The 15,150-nt window shown below is 34.4% G+C and overlaps 1 protein-coding gene across 3 annotated transcripts in view; it reads left to right on the plus strand.

The window, feature by feature from the left end:
• Positions 1–3,132: 3,132 nt before the first annotated feature.
• The window catches only part of ENOX1 (ecto-NOX disulfide-thiol exchanger 1), a 310,832-nt gene continuing 298,814 nt past the window's right edge, over positions 3,133–15,150 (plus strand). For all 3 annotated transcript variants that reach the window (XM_074191720.1, XM_074191718.1, XM_074191717.1), the window contains exon 1: positions 3,133–9,931. In XM_074191720.1, coding sequence (XP_074047821.1) covers positions 9,874–9,931 — 58 coding nt within the window. In that variant the 5' untranslated portion in view covers positions 3,133–9,873. The remainder of the gene's footprint in view (positions 9,932–15,150) is intronic.

The raw sequence follows: 15,150 nt of genomic DNA on the forward strand, positions 1-15,150 counted from the left end.
AGACTGAGACTGAGACAGAAAGATTGAGACATAGATTGAGGGCCTGAGTGAGACAGAGGAGAAGGTGAAGAGGGAATATTATTAGAAGAAAATAAGGTTAATGAGGAGGAATATTAATAGATAAAACATTTAATTCAACAAAAATTTGTTTTTCTTTTGAATATGAATTTTGAGATTTATTTTGCCATTTTCAGTGTGAGACTGTTATGTAATCTGCTGCTTTAATCAGGAATACTTCTTTTATATTCAGTTTAGGTATAGTGTGGCTTGGGGCATAGAGTCTTGGGGTCATAGACCTGAGTTTGAATCCTGCCTTGCTATCAAGTGAAGTTTCTAAATCCAGTCTTATTAACACTGGTGATTACTTCTTTTTTCATAATTGCTTGGAATTTTTCTGAATTTAATCAAGTTTACTACCATGTACTGATATTCCTAAAAATAAAATGGATATTTGCTATAGTTTTCCCTGCTCCTGATAGTTTAAGATGATTCTCATTCTTTTAAAGTATTTTATAGCCTTTGTTTATTAGTGAGTACTGTGACCAGAGACAGTATCCAGTTTAATAGAAGGAACACCATACTCAGAGACAGGATACCCTATCTAGAATCTTCATTATTATAAAGATGATTGTATTTTGTGTGTGTTTGTGTGTGTGTGTGTGTGTGTGTGTGTGTGTGTGTGTGATTCCATCTCTCCAGACTCCATTTTCTCATCAATTATATCAGAATAATGCTTGTACTACCTAGCTCAAGGGATAGTATGGAGAAAGATACAATGTAAATTTTGTAGTCTTATATAAACATTAATTATTTATTATTTTCATTATGCTTTCCTTTTTATGACTTTATTTTTATTACTATTGTCCAGACTTATGATTTTATAAAACTAAGGAACTATTCTTGTAGAAACTCAATTCAAATGTAAATTTCTCTGCAAGGTTCATATCTTATTAATTGTTCTATTTCTACTCATTTCTTGCGACATCAGTTCATTGAGGTCTTCTAAGTTTCTACTAAGATACATAATTTCTTTTTCCTCATTTTATTTAGACATTTTAGACATTTTTAGTTTCCAGTTTGGGGCTACCATTAAAAGAGTGATTATAAATATTTATATTATACAATATAGAATATGGTATTTATATATTATGTGCATCTTTGTCTCTAACCCTATAATACATCATTTTTCTCTTTTAATTTCTTTAGTGTTGGAAATATATACTAGGTCAGTGGGTATGGATAGTTTGGTAACTTTTTTGACATTTTCAAATAACTTTCCCAGAATAGCCTAATTCCTATCTCCGACTGCCTAATGTAGTAATTTGCACATAGTGTCTCCTTCATAAAGACTTGTCTAATAAATAAAATCAACTCCACAGCATTGCCTTCCTTAACTTTTAATAAGCATTCAATTGAGTCTATAGCAAAGTAAAAATCCACATGGATACAGTCCTATAAAGAGTTTATAGTCTCATAGGAAATGATGACATTTATAAGGGAGTTATATTTGGTTTAATAAAAACCTTAAATCAAGACAATGCTTTAGTTAAGGAAGATTATTTAGAGGAAAAGAAGAATTTTCACAGATGGACGAAAGACTTATCCACTTTTAGGTGGACAGTGATGAATTAGTAACAGAGAAGATCAGGAAGGTAGCTCTGGGAAATCCATATCTAAACCACATAGCATAAAAGGGAACCTTCAACTTTTCCATCTGGATATTTGTCTCCCTAATGGCTCTGTTTTCCATTAATGAAGTTAGAGAGCACTGTAAAAAGAATTGCTCACTTAGCACTCAGGACTAGAAATGGTTGGGTGCATTCCAGACTGTCTGTCTTTATTCTGAGTGACCTCAAATTGTACAATACATCTGATTTTCCATGGTGTCAATTCTCCCTAATGCAACATGCAGAGCAGTTACTGGCTTAGTCTCTTCTTTAAGAAGCCTGGTGCTTTTATTTTGGTTTGACCATATTTTCCCTGAATTCTGAATCAATGCTTACTGTTTGGAAATTCGGAAAACATATGTCTCAAAGTGGGCATCTTACCAACTTCCTAGAGCTCCAATGGTGGGAAGATGAAATAAAGAGAAAATTTATAGAAGGAGGTCATCCTTCCATTTCCCCTTTTGCTCCCTATAAAATTGCACAGAGGCTACATCCTGAGAGGAGAGGAGAGAAATAAATGTCTGTGGAAAACCCCACCCTGAACATATTTGGCTGTACTGTTAAGATTTCTTTGTATTGTTTCATGGTTCTCTTTAGGTAATTCTAAAAGGTACATAGATAAACACTGTATAATGACAACAACAACAATAATAATAACAATAAATGTTTGTGTATATAGATATAGATGTCTATATGGAGATATTTAAATCTGTATATCAGGTATATGCTGATTTTTCCACTATATAAAGAAAGAATCAGAAGAGTAGCAGAGAAACCATGGAAGACAAAGACAACTAGAACAAATTAAGGGTGTGGTTCTTTTCTTACTTTTCTTTCCCCCAGAAATCATTTCCTAAGAAACATATCTGCCTAAGAAAATGATTGCATTTTTTTTTGCCAATTTTTTTTAAATTCAGAGGTTTTCTTCATTTCCTCTCTCAGCCCTCAATCCTATTCTGTTTCTTTGGAGATTTCATTAGATTCAAACTGGCCCAAGGTTACAATTTATTGTTTCAGAAATCTAGATTGCCCTTAGGTCTCAACCCAGAAAAACAGAGACAATGGAATAAATGCTCTTTAAAAAAAAAAAGAATGAAGAAGCTGCTCTCCAATTACTTCTTTTCCAAAGTGATTCTGAGATGTAGCTTTTCTAAGAGTCTGTTGCTCTCCTTTTTATTCAGCTAAGAGCAAGAAAAAAAATGCTTTAATAGAGTTGAATTTGATTTAAGCAAACAAAATATTACATATGTACTTTTATTTAATATGCATATATAAATTATGTATATAAATGTATATAATTTTATAAAATGTAATGTTAAATATTTGCTTATAATATTTGCCTATATTATTGCATGTAATATCTGGAATATATTAAATCCATTGTACTAATGCCTGTTTTAATATATAATATATACTTATATTTTATATTATATATTAATATACATGATATGATTAACTGAAAGACATTTTGTGAGAGCATAATAGAAGATAAGTAATCCCACTCATTTCCAAATATACATTCATTCAGTCAGCTAGCATCTATTATATGCCATGATGTGCTTGGCCATTATATAGTAAGTGAATCCAGAGGCAAAATGGTATCATCCCCTACTCTCAAAGTTTTTGTTCTGCTAGAAGTTGGGACCAGAGAATACCCTACACACAGAAAAATAAATATGAAATCCATAAAACATACACACATGCCATATAATGAATCATTAACTTAAAAAGTCTACTTTCCAAAATCAAAACTGAAGTGATATTTCTATGATGTCATAAAAATAGGCAGTTTGGATTAATTATATGATCATCTATATAAATTCAATCCTTATATTTTTATGACCTGGAGGGTAGCCTGGAATTCTTAAAGCCTGCATTAGAACACAGGCTCTTAAAAAAAGACCATGATTGTAGGCCAGTTGAAAAATTGTATATCTGTTACCTTTGGAAAAACCTGGCTAAATACTCACCAAGGACTCAAGGTTGGCCACACAACTAAGAAATATGAAGTAGTTGCCATCTGTATTAGTAGAGATAGTATTCATAAAGATGAAATAATTACTGGTGTGGATAACAATCAGTAAGCAATAATATTTATACTCAATATCACAAGAAGTGACTTCATAGAGAACTTTAGAACTTGTATAGCACTCTTGTGTAGAATAATCACTACTTTACCAGTTAATACCATGATCACAGAGCCAATAAATATTGGAAGTAGGATGTAAACTCAAGGCTTCCAAGTTGCACCCTAGTCTAGTGTCCTGCATGAATGATTACGTCCATCATTTCAACATACATCACAAGAAGAAACTTTTTATACATCCTAAAATTTTACAACTTCTTTTGACAGGCAGCCCTAGGCAGTGATTATTATTACCTAAATGCAGCAGAAAAGATTGTCTGAGGATGAAGCAAATAACTAATTTTATCATTTCTTTTCCTAGTAGTTCCTTGCCACTGAATTCAAATCTATCTGGGATACACTAAATCCATTATATTAATGCTTTTTTTAAACTGCCTCTCTTCAAAGCTTTTGAGTTAGAAAATCAAACCAGGAAAAATGTGTGAGTCATTGATTCATTGCCTTGATAGAATCCACTTGTAAATTCTTGCTCTCTAACTTGAGTTGGAGGTACCATGCTGCTATCTATGCCTTGCTTTTATCCATATTTGTTGGCTCATTATTGCATTTCCAACAATGGCTCTTTCCGTTCCCTACTCTTACCTTGTGCCAAAGTTTTTAGCAAAAATGATCTTGGTTCCCCTATCTCTGAGGTCATTGGACCTGAGCACATTGAAAGTATAACTACTAACTAGATTGATATATTCAACCTCAATCTTTCTTCCAGATCTAAAGTATCATCTTTTCAATTTCCTGCTGACTGCTTCCACTGGAGTTTCTTATGACTACATCAAACTCATGATGCCTAAAACTGAAGTTATGCCTTTCTTATCCAAATGACCATTTCCTTGTCACCCTGCCTTGAAAACTTGGAGACATTGTTAGCTCTACCCTGGCTTTTGTCTCCCTGTTCATTGAGTTTCCCCAATTTAATGCCTTCTCCCTTCAAACAGCATTTATCTCCTCATTCCCTTTTTCCTCATTTTCATTGCAGCTACTCTAATTAAAACATTCATTACCTCTTGACTGAACAAGTATTCTATAATTTTAAAGAAGAAAGAAACTTTAATGGTAATCTTGTCTAGGCCCCTACTTGGCTGACAAATCTTTTCTACAAACTATTTAACAAATGGTTGCCTCTCTTTGGCTAGCATGCCTGTGGTGATAGGGAACTCCTTGAGTAATAGGGCAACTCATTTTACTTTTAGACAGGATTAATTGTTTGGGAATTAGTCCCTATGATGAACCAAGAGGCCTAGAGTCATAGGACTTCTGAGAGTTTGAGACAAGATCAATCATAAATACCTGACCATAATTGTTTAGACAAGAGATACTCTTTATTCTTATTTTTCCCCCAGAGATTATTCAGGACAGAGGCATCTAGGTGATTATGGACATAATTTAGAAGTTAGGTCAGATTCCAATGCTCTATGCAAACATCACAAAACTAGCTACAAATAGAAATATCTAGTAGACACTATCATCTGTAATAAGTAACATTTTCTTAGTGGCAAACCTCTTTTGACAAATATAGATTTCCCTATTGCAAACCTTATTTAATATTGATAATCACAAATTCTTAGAGCAAAATTGTTTTGTTACATCACATATGACTTTATTGTAATGGGTCATCTGTTGGAAGATTTTTTTTCCCCACTCCACTGATTCAACTAGTGTCAAAAATCAATAGGAATGGGAGATCTTGGCTGCCCTGAACTTTCTTAATTAAGGAATATATGTATTCTCATCTGGAATTCCATTTGCAAAACCTTCCTCTTAACATCAAGGATGCATTGAATTTATATGAAGATTATTGTCATCCATTTTGTGGGAGAGGAAAAGTAAGCATATGGAACAGTAGTTATCTCATTTGATCCTCACAACAAGAGGTATGGACTATGTGCTGTTATTATCATCATTTTGTAGATGAGGAAGATAATAACAAAACCAGGATCCAAAAAGTTAACAGGCTAGACAGTTGAGTAAAATATATTAAGATGAAATTTAATAGAGATATATGTAAAGTCTATGAATTCAAGGGATGGAGTTGAGAAGCTATGCATTCTTTTTAAATATAGGACTTTTGCTTTAATTCACAGAACATTAAAATTGTCTGAGAAATACTATATGAACTGTTTTCAGGACATTTGACAACATACCTCAAAAATGACTAAAATCCTTTCTCCTTGTTATGTTGTCTTTTTCTGGATAGAAAAAAATGATCAAAATAAAGACATGCCATAAAAAAGTTTTACCATCATTTCATTTAGTCTCTTGCCTCATCTTTTGGAGAAAATGACCCTGGCTTCTCAAAAACTATGCCAGAGAATTTAGAGCACTGGCAGGGCATACCAACTTAAGAAAGGGATTCAGTCTGTCCTGGTGCTATTTATTTTTGGTAGGAAGACAACTAAACTCCTATGAACTTCCTTCTAGAAGGTTGGACTAAAAGGTAATAAAATTTATAGATGACTTCTGAGAACCCTACCAATGCTATATCTGTGACCATAGCATCTAATGAAGATTGATTTCAAGGATACAAAGGACTTTTTCAGTTTGCCTTAGTGATACTAATTAGAGTTATCTCCAAATTCTCTTGAAAATATCTTGTTTGTACCTGTAGTTGTTCGTATGTTGTCTCCACTGTTATATCATGAACTTGGAGTCTGGTTCTGTTTTTGAATTCTTTGAATGTCCCTCTTTTAGCACAGTGTCTGAACATCTTAAGTTCTCAATAACTGTTGACTTAGGTTCAAAAACAATTAACAGCTTAAGTGTAGAATTGGACAGTCAATTGTGTGAAAGAAGTCTGAGGGTTTTGGGAAACTGTAAGCCCAATATTGATGACCAATATAACTTGGAGGCCAAGGAGAGTCAAAGTAATCTTAGATTCTGTTAAGAGTGGTATGTTAAGATAGTATAGGGGATAAGGTCCCCCTGATCTGTCAGGTCGCCCATAGACTAATACTTTCAATTTTGACATCAAATTTTAGGAGAGTTCTATAAAAATTGTGTCCAGAGAAAAATGACTGGAACAGACAGGAGAGACTTCCAAACAACAAGCTGTAGATATTAGGAATGTTTACCTTGGAGAAGATAAGAGTTAGAAAGAATATGGTTGTTAATATGGTTATAATAGGAGATCTATCACATAGAAAAGAGAAATTACAGTAGCTCTGGAGGGCAGGATTAAGAACAATAGTGGAAACTATAGTTAAATTTTGACCCTATGATAAAAAACTTAAACAATTAAAACTATGAAAAAGTGAAATAAGCTCCCTCAGAACATAATTCCTCATCCCTGGAGATAGGGATAGTAGAATGTTCAAACACACATGTTAGACCAAATCTCTTCTAACTCTGAGATTCTATTTTGATATTGGTACTTTTTTTTAAATTAGTCAATCTGGTCTTAGAAAGCTAATTCTGAAATGACCATAAGGATTTGGTCCTTTCTTATAGTTAATAAGGTTTTGTCCTTCATTTTCAAAGAAGACCATGACATCAGGGAGCACGTGAATTGGATTTGAGTGAGGGGGGCTGTGCTAAGTGACCAACCTCTCTTTCTCCTACAGAGCCGTCTATGTCCAGTGGCTAGATATTTATCAGGATGACTGGAGATGGTCCTAGATGTGAGGCAGTCAGTGGCAAGTGTCTTAGGCTGGATTCGAACCCCCATCCTTTTTTATCCAAGGCCAGTGCTTTATCCTCTGTGCCACCTAGCTACCCAAACCTCTCTTTCTCTTTCCCTCCTTGCCTCATATAGATTTCTGTTCACTGTACCACTTAAAACCAAGGGAAGAAAGACATATAATGTGTTTAACCAATGTTTGTTGATATGACTTAGTTATAATTTGAAGATAAATTTGACCAAATTATTCCATTTCCTCAAAGCCACTGACATTTTGGTCACTCATAGAGTACTGCCACATTTCAGAATACCTTCCAAATCTTTCCATTTTTTCCTGGTCAAAAAATAGTAAGGAAGTTGAGAATCCTCTTTAAAACAACAGTAATAATATATTTCTTTGGTTCAGTGAGGGGAAAAAAGTCTAAGGATACTTTCCTGAAGTCAGTATTCACAGATAGTTTATGCCTAAGTATGGAATGTTTGAGGCTGCTAAACCAGTCTTTGAGATTTATCTTGCTTTTGAATAAAGATTATCAAGGATAACTATGAACAAGGTTGTAAATCTGCTTAATGTTGCATGACAATGTTGTATGCCAATAATACTCTTTAAGTACAAGCTTTGAACACTTCAGAAACTGCCAATACAAATGATTAAGACTGCAAAGACAATGGAATCATTTCATTTGAGATGCACAAAGATATGTTGTTGGAAAAATAAATGAAAATCTACTGTTTACATGCATTCATCCCCCCCCCATTGACTTTTCAATATTCTGTGTGTGTGTTTGTGTGTGTGTGTGTGTGTGTGTGTGTGTGTGTGTGTGTGTGTGTGTATTTTAGGAAGACGCAACTCCTGCCAGAAAGCAGTGATTATTAGGTTAGGGTACAACTTGCCTCTTGTGTTTGGGATGCAATCCTGATTCATACAAGCAAGCTAGCTGAAGTTGTGGCCAAGAAAAACAAACATTGGATAGAAAATGAAGGTCCATTCTTCTCTTGTATCTCATAGAAGAAAAAATAATCTGTGAAATAAGAATTTTGCAAATGCTGCTTGTTTACTAGATACCAGAATGTACATACATATTTGCAATGTGTATGTGTATAAATGTGCATGTATATATTTATTTAAATATATGCACATGTATGTCTACATGTATTTTTTCCCTTAGGAAAAAAAATTCTTGTATTTTTGTGAGTATGGGATGTTTTATTTGGAATAGAACTCATCAGAAAATAGGAATTTGAATGTGCAATTTCTGTGGTCCCTTCTGACTCCAAGATCCTAATTTGTCATTAGTCTTGACTTTTTTCCACTAACCTATCAATGTTCCACACAAGAGAATTAATTCTGAAATAACTCTCTGGGCTTAGCCCCTTGTTTCTCAAAAAGGTATAATGTCTTTCTTTTTTTTTCTTCTTTTCTTTTTTCTATGACTCTTTTCCTCTCCTCCCCACTACTTTGAATACTTATTAGATGCATATTTCTTTCCATCATTATCAAACTTAGCTTCTTTCATTGTTCAGACTTACCTAACTGGCATGGAAACTCCCTTTACCAAGGCAGGTTGGCAGGTGATCTGTGATTTAGCCCCGGGGTCTTTTTATGAGTCACTGAAAGCTTTGTTTCATTCTTTGTCCACTGTTACATAGCCTGAATATATTAGAAGACTTGAACACAAGGCTTCCTGACTCCTCTACCAGCTCTTCATATCCCATATATCCTGTATCATTTTTTTTCTTACTTCATTGTGGTCATAAGAAAAAATGCCCACAAGCAATGACATTTTTCTTTCTACAAATCAGCTATTTGAAACTCAAGATCTGTGGATGCCCCCCCACCCACATTTAGATGAATATTTCTAGATAAGTATTTTCTTTGTAATCCTATATATATATTCTATGCCTTAAAAAAGCTTTATTACAATGGGTTTATTGGTTTCATCACACTATCAACATGATACAGAAAAAAATTACAAATAGAGGGGTGCTTGCTTTAAGTGGAATCATTGGACTTAATGTTATTGGCATAGAAAGATCTGAAGTCTAGTAGGGTCCATCAAATTAGAGCATCTGACTTAGCTTGTTTGTTTCTTAGTGTGTACTTTATATAACTGTCCCTTGACCCTTTCCTAAGAAATTAAACTTGCCTAAGGGAAGTCTCACAGAGGAAAAAATGTTTGCATCTGCTTAAGGAAATGTTTTGCTGAATAATAACTTAGTGAAATGCAATGGATTGGACCAGCCAGACTGAGCAGGCAAAAAGCAACCTGGACCTCCACTATCAAAGGACTTACACTGGAAATTGAGTTGCTCATTCTGGATTTAGCATAAAGATACACAACCAAAGAGCATTGGACTTCTTTATAAATTCAAGCCTGAAACTCGGTATCAACTTCAGGCAAACTTCAAGGCAAAAATCTCTTCTTCTGAGTTTTGCATTCATTTCTAAGATGGTGCGAGTTACTAGATTCAGCCCTCCAGACCCCAATGTAGAAATTTCTCTCAGAGGTATGTTACTGTTTTATTTTTTAATTTTTTGCAATTTTTTATTTCAAGCAATGGGGTCAAGTGCCTTGCCCAAGGTCACACAGCTAGGCAATTATTAAGTGTCTGGGGTTGGATTTGAACTCAAGTACTCCTGACTCCAGAGGCCAGTGCTCTATCTACTGGACCACCTAGCTTCCCCTACATTACTGTTTTAAACCTTGCCAATCCTTGACAGAAATTGCAGGATACTTACCAATAAGGCTGGTGGGCTTACCTAGGTGAAAGTACTTTCTGGTTTTGTTGGTATGGCTTGCTAATGTGTTGACTGCCTGGATAGAGTTTGACTCAGCCACTGTCATAGACTTATTGAGCTGAGAGGGAACCAATAGAAGGCAGCCAAGATTTCAGGAAGAAGGTAAAGAAAAACAAAACAAAACACCCCAACAAAGGCACTATATATCTGTTTTGTTGTGTTTTATTTGTTGCTCTTCTGCCAAGAAAATGGAGTTGTTCTATGAGTAAGCTTAGCCCCAAGGCCAGCAAATCTTAAAAAATGGCCAAGGTGAAAACAAAGGCTCTTAAACTAAAGGGAAAGAAAAATCCTAAGGTAGATGCTTGTTCCTCTATGACTGAATCTTCTTTTTGTGATGTCTGGTAAAAGGATGGTGCCAGAGGCCATGTTTGATCCAACAGATTTAACAAGGCTGTGCTTTTGAGGAACATAATGAGATTTCATGTTTCTCTCTTAATCTGTCCTTCAATGTTGAGTAAATAGATTATTAGGAGGTGCTTCTCTTAGTCTCCAAAAGTGACTTAATTCCTTCTCACTAAAAAGAAAGCATGTTATACTTTTATGTGAGTTTACATGTATTTGGATTAGCTGACAAATGCTGATAAAATAAAATGGATCCAGAATGGTGTAAAAGCTTTTGTTCAATACATTTCTGGTTTATCTTTCAATAAGTAGCACTATCTTAATGGAAATATATATATATATGTATGTATGTATGTATATAGTGGATCCAGAATGTTGTAAATGGCTTTTGTTCAATACATTTTTGGTTTATCTTTCAATAAGTAGCACTATCTTAATGGAAACATCTATTTTGGAAATTCATCTCTCAGGACGAATGTCAGGAGCCTCAGCTGTAGCTGAATATTTCTCTGTCTACTTTTCTGCTCAATTAAAACCATTGATTGCTGTGAGCATTTTAAAGGCAGATCATTTATATTACATGTGAGAGAAGCATTAACACATTCTAATACCATTTTAAAATCATGTACTCTTGATTGGATTGACCTCGGGGTACTCTTACTTACGTCTTTGATAACTTCAGCAAAAGAAAAAAAAATGACCAAGACTTAATACCTAGAATGAGGAAGCTTATAGTATACTAGACTTGGCTCTGATCAGACCACATCTTGAATAGTGTATTCTGTTTTAGGTGCTATATTTTAAGAAGAATACTAGGAAGTTAGACAAGACACAGTGGAAAGGGAAAAAAGAGGAAAATAACTAATATGCTAAAGGGACTGGAGATCTGATTACCTCGTAAGGATTGACAGAATGAATTGAGCATGTTTAAGTCTGAGAAGACAAAACTTGATGGTGGAGTGGCAGGATATTATAATTTCATTCAAGTTTTTGAAGATTAGTCATATAAAAGAGGGACAAGACAGGTTTTTTTTGACCCTGGGACAAAGTAGAGGCATATTTAGATGTAAGGAAAAGATTTCCCAGAACTTGAAGCCACCCCAAAATGGAGTGTTTTGTCTTAGGAGGGAGTGGTTCCCCCAATACAACAAGAGTTTTAAAATAGTGCCTAAATTACAATTTGTTAATGATATTGTGGTAGAGATTCTTTTTTTTTTTAAGTTTTTGCAAGGCAATGGGGTTAAGTGACTTGCCCAAGGCCACACAGCTAGGTAATTATTAAGTTTCTGAGGCCAGATTTGAACTCAGGTACTCCTGACTCCAGGGCCAGTGCTCTATCCACTGAACCACCTAGCCACCCTGGTGGTAGAGATTCTTGAATAGGTTTGATTAGACAGCATCTGATTCTCCTACAGTTTATAGATTCCTTGATTCTTATTCTTATCTTTTTCAAGGTCATTTGCTCCAGGTGTACCAATGAGCACTAATCCCTCCCAATTTACCTTCCCTTTAATCAACTAGATGCTGAGAAAGTTGTGGACTGAATTGATAATATTTCAAATACTGAAATTAGGCTTCTAAAAATTCTTAATCCTGTTCAGAAATTATGAGGCAAAAAATAAGTAAGCTGGATTGATTTAGTAGCAATCAGCCGAAGTTTATCTACTTTGAGTCTTATCTGGTCATTCAAGTCTACTGAATGACTATGTCTCCATCAGCAGAACTGCAGACAATGGAAACCCCAAAACAGGAGTGTCAGAAGTCTAATTTGAGATAAAATCTCAAGGTTTAGAAATTCAGCCATGGAGATTGACTTAACAAAGTAAAAAAAAATCCAAGATATTAGGAGACTTTGGGCAGATTAATGACAGTCACTTGATGGCAACATATAGAATTGCTATGGTACATTTTTTTATATCTTCCTTAGCCAGGGCCAGGTTGGGGCATGGATGAACCTTCATAGAAGGATGACTTGGTGTACCTACTAAATTAGAGAATGGGGGATTATTATAATGTTCTTCTTATTATTATAATGTTCTGTAAATCCTTGTTTATATGTCTTTCTTACAGAGCTATAGGAAAAATAGGTATCCTGCTTTCTAGAGATATACAATATAAGTACAATAAACTACAGTTTAAACATATTTATCTGTTAGGATGTCTTTTTTAGAAATTACTTCTGTGTTTTCTTAGTATTTTTATATATTTTCTCATTCTTTGTTTCAATTTTATGAATATGTATCGATTATTTACTTTGCACATAACACTATCCTTAAAGAAAGACATCCCACTGTTAAGGAGGTGTGGGGGTATGTATATGTATTCCTATGTGTCTATACAAATATACATTTATGTACTTGACATATATACATACATATATGTGTGTATATACACACACACACATCTTGACTCTTAGTAAGGAGGTATCCAAATAGCTATGATATGAAATGCATTATGATAAATAGATGAAAGAGGTGCAAAGTGTTAATAAGATCTGACATGGGAAAGATAAGTTGTAAGATAAGAGAAAATTTCATGGAGGAACTAGCATTCGACCTGAGTCCTAAAGGCTGGGTATTATTTCAGAAAATGTGGAAGATGGGAGAGAAGGGGTGTTTCAGGAACAGAGAACAGTATAAGTTATGTTAGAGTTGTGGGGAAACAGTATGTTCATAGAGAATGGAAAGTGGTCCAGATTGGCTGGAGCAGTATGAAGTAATTTTTGGCACCAAGTTGTGGAGAATCTTGAAGGTCAAAATAATTAGTTTTTGTTTGAAATGGAGTAATGAGCCAACCATTGAATGCTTTCTGAGCAGTGGAGTGCCATGATCAATTCTTTTTAGAATATTTGAAAATCAAGAATAATGTGGTAAAAGGTGGAAAAATGGTGAAGGGGTGGGAAGAGAGCTTGACCTAGAGTCAGGAGAGATATTAGCTCATTTCCTATTCCTGTCATTAGTTCTGAGATAGTAGGCAAATCAGTTTGACTTTCTAAAACATGAATTTCTTCCTCTTAAAGGAGGAATAATAATAATATTTCCTAATGCATTTGGCTATTGTGAAGCTCAAATGAGAGAATCAATGTAGAGGACTGCAAATCTTCAAGTGTCAGCCACTGTCATTGTCCTTACCACTACCACATGTTAGAGGTTCTTCTTTGTAAATGTAGGAAGTTAGCTATCTGCATAATTATTTGGGAGTAGTGTTCAAGCATGAGAAAAAAGGAAAAAAAAAATTAAAAAGGGTAAAGATCTGTCTCTCTCTCTCTCTCTCACACACACACACACACACCCTTTTGTGTCTGAGGAAATTTCTGTGAGGTGTTAGAATGTCACTGAATCGGTCAAATTGTGCCTGCTAGCTATTCTCATTCTCTTTCATGAAAGCGGTACCCCCTGATCAACATTTTCTGGAGACTTTTTTGATGTCTGCATTGAAAAAGACCAGGGTTTCTTTTTTCATTCTCTTTTTTAAAAGAAAGCTTACTCTCTCATATAACATTTATAAAGTCCCTGTTGAGTCAAAGTTGTACATAGCACGTAGTAGAAGCAAGCCATACATTATTTATTTAAATGTCTATGTCACCAAGATTGGTCATAGAGTACAAAGGGAAGCCCTTTCAAGGTCAAGTTATAATGAGGGAGGCTCAAAACTTAAGTTGCCAAAGCTTTTAAATCCCTGGAAGACTTATTTCCCCATTCAGTAGTATCAATTCAATTGTTATATGGAATTACGAATACTAGAGTTAAAATGAATTCTCTAGGTCATGACTCATAGATTCAATAAACATATACTAAATACCTACTATGATCCAGTCACTAAAGTATGGGAATGCAAAGGAATGCAAAAGACAGTTCCTGCCCTCAAAGAGCTTAGTCTAATAGAGAAGACAACACTGAAACATTTTATATATATGTATGCATATAAAGATATAATAAGTATAAATTGGAAATAATCAATAAAAGGAAGGTAGTTAGCATAATGAACATTAAGAAAGACTTCTCCTAGAAGATGAATCTTACTTGAGACTGGAAGGAAGTCAGGGAAGCCAGAAGTTGGAAGTCATGGAAGCCAGAAGGTAGAGATGAGTAGTATTAAGATAGAGTTGTTTTTATTACAGTAATTCCAAAAATATAAATTGACACAAGCTAATGTGCTGATAACTTTCTGTTATGAAGTGAGATTGCCTCAGAGTCAGCATGATTCTTGTATTTAATAAAACAAGAAACATTCTAATATCGCATACTATTTTCCTCTTGTAGGATATTCATTGTTATTTAAAAGGATTGGATCTGTAACTCATTCCTCCTTGTTTGGCTGATTTCTCCCTAGATACTAAGATTGAAGGTAGAGATTCCTTATCTGGGAGACAAAATCCTCCACAATTTGGCAGTGTTTTGATTCCAACTTTGCCCCACATTATTCCTTAATACAAATATATATATGTATATATATATATATATATATATATTAACTATATGCTGTAATTATCACCATATCCTCCTGAATTCATGCTTTTTTTCCATTTGTAGGATTTCTTTCTTAATATGGAAAGCAACAAATTTTCCTGACTATTTTACTTTCC

This window comes from Macrotis lagotis, chromosome 6, assembly GCF_037893015.1.
Source record: "Macrotis lagotis isolate mMagLag1 chromosome 6, bilby.v1.9.chrom.fasta, whole genome shotgun sequence".
In the NCBI taxonomy this organism is placed as follows: domain Eukaryota; kingdom Metazoa; phylum Chordata; class Mammalia; order Peramelemorphia; family Peramelidae; genus Macrotis; species Macrotis lagotis.